The sequence below is a fragment of the Heptranchias perlo genome, chromosome 27, assembly GCF_035084215.1.
Source record: "Heptranchias perlo isolate sHepPer1 chromosome 27, sHepPer1.hap1, whole genome shotgun sequence".
Taxonomy (NCBI): domain Eukaryota; kingdom Metazoa; phylum Chordata; class Chondrichthyes; order Hexanchiformes; family Hexanchidae; genus Heptranchias; species Heptranchias perlo.
In genome coordinates this window covers 24,886,225-24,892,348 of record NC_090351.1, presented here as the reverse complement: position 1 = coordinate 24,892,348, position 6,124 = coordinate 24,886,225, and the positions used below count along the sequence as shown (strand labels likewise).

At 37.7% G+C, this 6,124-nt stretch overlaps 1 protein-coding gene across 1 annotated transcript in view; it reads right to left on the bottom strand.

Moving 5' to 3' along the window:
- Positions 1-766: 766 nt before the first annotated feature.
- LOC137344639 (copine-5-like) overlaps positions 767-6,124 on the bottom strand; it is a 109,244-nt gene continuing 103,886 nt past the window's right edge. Inside the window, exons 5-6 of the mRNA XM_068007765.1 lie at positions 4,443-4,482; positions 767-847 (exon numbers count right to left, since the gene is read on the bottom strand). Coding sequence (XP_067863866.1) covers positions 767-847; positions 4,443-4,482 — 121 coding nt within the window. The remainder of the gene's footprint in view (positions 848-4,442; positions 4,483-6,124) is intronic.

Genomic DNA, 6,124 nt, shown 5'->3' with positions numbered 1-6,124 from the left:
CATTATGGTGTCAGTCTCGAACAATTGAACAGAGAGTCAAATTGACTACACCAAACCATCTGAACTTTCCTTCTTCTAAGCTTGAGCCTGTGTCCCCAGGTTCTAGAGTTTGTGACAATCTCAAACATATTATCAGGGTTCAATTTAACTATATGCTTAAGGATCTTGAACACTAACTTCTCTGAGTTTTCTCTTTTCAAGAGTAAACAATCCAAGCGTTTTCAACTTCTTCTAGCTCAGATGCCTGAAGCTGGATATCAATTTGTTTGCCCTTTTCTGCACTGCTGCCAATGCCTAGATATTCTTGCTGTAGTACTGCAACCAGAATTGTACTCAATAGGGACATGGGGTCCCTAATGCACCAGTATGGTTTTCCCCTTCACAAAGCAGCCATTCTTACGGATTCTGAATGAGATTCTTAATTAAATTCTAAAATGTGTCATAATTAATGTCTCGTCAGCCTGTATCTACTAGGAACTGGAATTGGACTGTCCAAACCCATTTCATGTAGCACTATTACAGACAGTAAATGAAAGGACAGTGGGCAAACCCATAGTAACATCCAATTCTCCTCTATTACTTATTTTTAATTTTTTGTGAATTTTTGATTCAATTATCTTTGCTCCTGTCTCTTTTTTGCATTTCTACTGCATTTGAATTCTTCCAAACTTGACACAGGCCCTCTCAACTTTAGAACAGTATTGGAACTGTTTTTATACCAACATTTTTGAAGATTAGGTAGAATTAATCTCAAACCACGTTCTGCTTACGTTAATGGTTTCTCCAATCGACTTCCTGGCGAGCCCACAATCTCCCCCAGGGTGCAGAATATCTGTCCCAGAAAGTCCTATAAAGTAAGAAATCATATTATAGTTGAGTTATGTATTTTACACAGTCAGAATGGCTGATCAAAAGCAATAATCCCTGACAGGATACAGCATTCTAAGGATGATAATTAAACGACCCAGATAGTAACCTACCTCACTAATGGATATAGTGCAGTATCAAGAAGTTCTACTCATATGCTTCAACCAGATTTTTGTTCTTATTCTAACCTCCAACCTACTGGAGACTGTATTTGAGCAATGGTACGATTCCAGCCATTACAGCACTGATTGGAATCATCTGCCACTACACAAAATGAAATTGTTTTTAAATCACTCGTACAGTGAATATGCTTTGCAATTTTCAAAATGCATGCTTTGCCACATTACAAAATCCGTTGGCTATTTTGTGTAAATGTCCTATTCTGGATATTACAAAACTGCATCACAGAATGAAAATAATTCTTTTTTTAAAGTTACCATTTAGAAATAACTTGAAAAAATATTTTCTTTATTTGATGTAAAAATTAGCAAAAGGTTTAAAATTCTTGCCTTCGAATTTGGACACCTACATCAAGAGGAACTGTTGCCATCATTTATTTTTGTTTACATATTACGGTACCAATTTTCTCTCCTGTGCTTCCAGGAAATATTAGATCACGGGCACAAGGCAGAGGAAAAAGAAGACCCATTATGCTCGATCAGCACCTCTTTGCTTTGTCCAGGGATTTCCTGGAGATCCTTGGAGAGGGGGAATAACAGTTACACCCATACCAAGGGGGTGATTTTAAACCCCAAGAACGGGTGGGTTGGGGGCAGGTGGGAGTTGAAAATAGTTGTTTTTTTGGGTCGCAACTGCAAAATTTTCAGACTTTGCATTCCCAGTGGAAAGCCTGTACTTTTACACGCTGATGTTACACCTGGAAATAAAGCCGGGTTGTGGTTGCGACCTAAAAAAGTGTAGTGGCAGATGATTCCAATCAGTGCTCTCATGGCTGGAATCGTACCATTGCTCGAATACTGTCTCCAAATGCAAGCGGTCAACCGGGGGTGGGGATGGCGAAGATATTGGTCCCTACAAGTCGATTCTATTCCTCGTTAATTTATTAATATGCATTTCAACTCCACTTTATCAACAATCACACTAATAAATTTGCTCCATGGAATGAAACACCACAATCGATTATTGTACGTCTCCTGAAAGTGATTTTTTTTTTTAAACTTAAAGCAAATAAAAGATAATTCAAAATAAATGAGCCACTACTCATAATCCTCAGATATAGTACAGCACCACCTGTTGCACACAGAAGTAAAAGGGAGCTGCTCATGTTCTTACCACAGTTTATTCATCTTTTTAATACTCACAGCATTTTTGTTACTACTGATAACCAGAAAGGTTTTGATGAACAATGACATGGTCAGAAAACCATCCATACTGTGTTTCTTGTGTTTCTTTTTGAAATGTGTACAGGGAGAGAAAAAAAATGTGATGTTTCACAAGCAAGAAACATTGAGTTTAGCAGAAGAGCAAGTTGTGGGCCCGTGACTAATTTTTAATGTCAAAATGATTTGAGGAAACAGACATATTGGCTGAATTTTCTGCTTCTTCATAGGAACAGGAGTAGGACATTCAGCTCCTCTTTTGCCATTCAATTAGAATATAGCTGATCTGTACCTCAACTCCATTTACCTGCCTTTGATCCATATCCCTTGATACCCTTAACTAATAAAAATCTGTCTATCTCAGTCTTGAAAATTTCAATTGAGAGAATTCTACATTTCCATGACCCTTTGTGTGAAAAAGTATTCCTGACTTCACCCCTGAATGGTCTAGCTCTAATTTTAAGATTGTACCCTTTTGTTTCTGGACTCCCTTACCAGAGGAAATAATTTCTCTTTATCTACTCTGTTGAATCCATTCATCATTTTAAACACCTCGATTAAATCACCCCTCAGCTTTCTAAACTCAAGGGAATACAACACACATTTATGTAACCTGTCCTCATAATTTAACCCTTGAAGCCCTGGTATCATTCTTGTGAATCTGCGCTGTACCCCCTTCAAGGCCAATATATCCTTCTTGATGTGCGGTGCCCAAAACTGAACGCAGTACTCCAGATGGGGTCTGACCAAGGCTCTGTACAACTGAAGCATAATTTGCTCCCTTTTGTATTCAAGCCCCGTTGAGATAAAGGCCAACGTTCCATTAGCCTTTTTGATTACTTTTTGTACCTGTGCAGCTTTTACTGATTGGTGTACCTGGACACCCAAATCCCTGTGCTCCACCACAGTTTCTAGTCTCTTGCCATCAAGAAAACATTCCAATTTGGCTTTCTCAGATCCAAAGTCGGTGACCTCACATTTCCCCACATTGAACTCCATCTGCCACCGTTTTTTTCCACTCACTTAATCTGTCTGTGTCTCTTTGTAAGTGGCACATTTTCACACACACTAACTAGCAGCTGATTACAGGGTGTCAATGGAAGTCGGTCACTATCCTTTTTAAAGTAAATAAATGACAGATCTATCAGTTTCAGTGGCAATTGCATAAAATATGTTACCATCTTTTTAACCAAAGACTGTACTGTTTGCTTCCATGATGTGGAGATGCCGGTGATGGACTGGGGTTGACAATTGTAAACAATTTTACAACACCAAGTTATAGTCCAGCAATTTTATTTTAAATTTACAAGCTTTCGGAGGCTACCTCCTTCCTCAGGTGAACGATGTGGAAATGTTTTCTATTTATTATTCTTTTTATTTAAGACCTAAATTGATATGTTTTCCACATCGTTCACCTGAGGAAGGAGGTAGCCTCCGAAAGCTTGTGAATTTAAAATAAAATTGCTGGACTATAACTTGGTGTTGTAAAATTGTTTACAATTGTTTGCTTCCAGTGATCTTTGAAGTCATTTCCATTCAAATTTTCTCTTTCTCTCCCCCTCCTGTAAGTGCTGACACATGTGCATTGGAAGTACTTTGATGCCTCATCCAAATAGTGAGACTCAATAGGTTATTTAACTGTGGGAGATAACATAGCCTAGATTGATCTTGATACCACACACACTTTCCAGCATGGGTCAATGGATAGCAATCTGGAGCAGGAACCGTGTCTCCCTGGTCTAGAGATAGTGAGACAAATTGTAGCACCCTCCCTGGGCTGACATCAATTAATTCAGTACTCACATATTCTGTATGGATCAGTACCATGTAGGACAGCTATCAAGGAAGCCGACTGCCTGTTATTAAAGCTCCCTGAGGCGATTAATAACTCTAGTTTGAGTCAGAAAGTTGTCCGTTATAATTTGACTATCATAGGTAGAATCAATCCCATCAATTCTTCGCTAAGTCATGAGGAAGATAATCTCACAGGCACAGAACCAAAAATCATTGATCACACCTCTCAAGCCATTCAAAGTATCCCTATGCCAGCTACGCATAAAAGGCCATAACATGGACTGTTCCATTCTCTGAAGTTCTCTAAACCATTCTCTGAAGTTCGCAAGATTTTTTGTGGGAAAGGGGAAGTAAGGATCAGGGCAAAAAGCTTGGACTTAATATAAATAGAAAATAAATGATAGAAAGTCATCCAAAATCGGAAACAAAAATAGTACTTACATGTTTAGATAAATCTGGGCTTTTTGAATCAACGTCATACCTAGAAAGAAATAGTAACAAAAACTATTATCTTTACAGAAAACATATCAATTTAGGTCTTAAATAAAAAGAATAATAAATAGAAAAAAAATTCTGCTGTCCCCCTCCCCACCACCCCGAGTTTTGAGAGATTTCATATGTCTTGATATTATATAGAGATCCAGGCCCATAACAGAAAATAATCAACGATTAAAAGATCAATGCAATGGGGAAAATTGATGCAATCACTGGCTGAGCAATTGCTGAAGTTTATCTCTTGGGCTTTCTTTTCCCCATTTTTTACTCATGTTTTTCCATTCTTCATGGGATTTTAGTTATGAACTAAAACTCCCAGAGCGTAAACAAAAAAAAGTTGAAATAATTCCACAGAATTTAATTCTTGAGCATTTATACTTGGACAACTTCGCTTCAAACTCATATGAACCAGTAAAGTCAATTGTTTTTTTTAAAACAGGGGTTCAACTAATTAATATTTCAGCTCCTTGATTAACTATAATAGATATTTCTTTCAAGTTTATTATAAAGAGATGTTTGTAATAGTGAGATTCCTATCTCATTTTTTCCCTTATATCTCATTAGAGTATATTTTTGGTGTCAGTGGTGAACTATGATTTTCCTCGTGTTGGTCCCAAAATGTGCTACTGATACAGGTGGCAGGCCAACCTCAGCAGTTAAAAGATCATCTCCAACATATGAACCATGTCAATATTTCTTCATATTTCTGGGTGTTGGAAAGGTTGGTTGATTTACAAAAGAAAATTAAACAAGAAGATTTAATCTCAGTAGCAGAGCACAGGCAGGCCTCGGACTCATGGGTTCAGGTATGGAGTGGGCCATAAGCTCCTTAAATCGTGCCTGAGGCTTGTGGTGCCCAATGCATCCCTAAGTCATCATGCTGTAAATGGAATTGCAGGTTTGTGCAGGTAATCTCTCTATTATTTTATACCTCAGAGTATATGATAACCATCACCTCAGAATTCACAGCTTTTTAAAAAAAAATTATTAAAACATTTCCTCCCAGCCGGAGTGTAGGTGGAAAGTGTCAAGGTGGGTGTATCTCAGAAAAAAGATATTGGTGCCAATTGGGTAGAGTTTTTTTTTTGTGGAATGTGATCGAGAAGTAATTGAAATTGAGAAACAAGGTTCGTTTGTAATGTGATGCATGTGGAAAAATTCAATTAGGAGAAAAATAAAGACTTAAAGGAGAGAAGCCACTTAACCAATGAGGAAGAGAAGAATTTACATACAAACTTGATGGTCATGATGTAGATAACAGATACAAAGAAAGAAAAGAAAAATGAAACACTTGCATTTATATAGCGACTTTCACATTCTCAGAACATCTTAAAGTGATTCACAACCAGTGAATTAATTTTTGAATTGCAGTCACTGTTGTTTTTTTGGCAAATACAGAACTCAATGTGTGCTTAGCAAGACACCAGAAACGGCAATGAGATAAGTGTCCAGTTAATCTATTTTGACAGTGTTAATTAAGGGATAAATGAGACGCCAGGAGAACTCCCTGCTCTTTTTTTGAAGGAGCACCTTAGGATCTGAACAGGCAGACAGTTTAATGTTTCATACAAAAGATGACTCCTCAGACAATGCAGCACTCTCTCAGCACTTCACCGAAGTATCAGCCT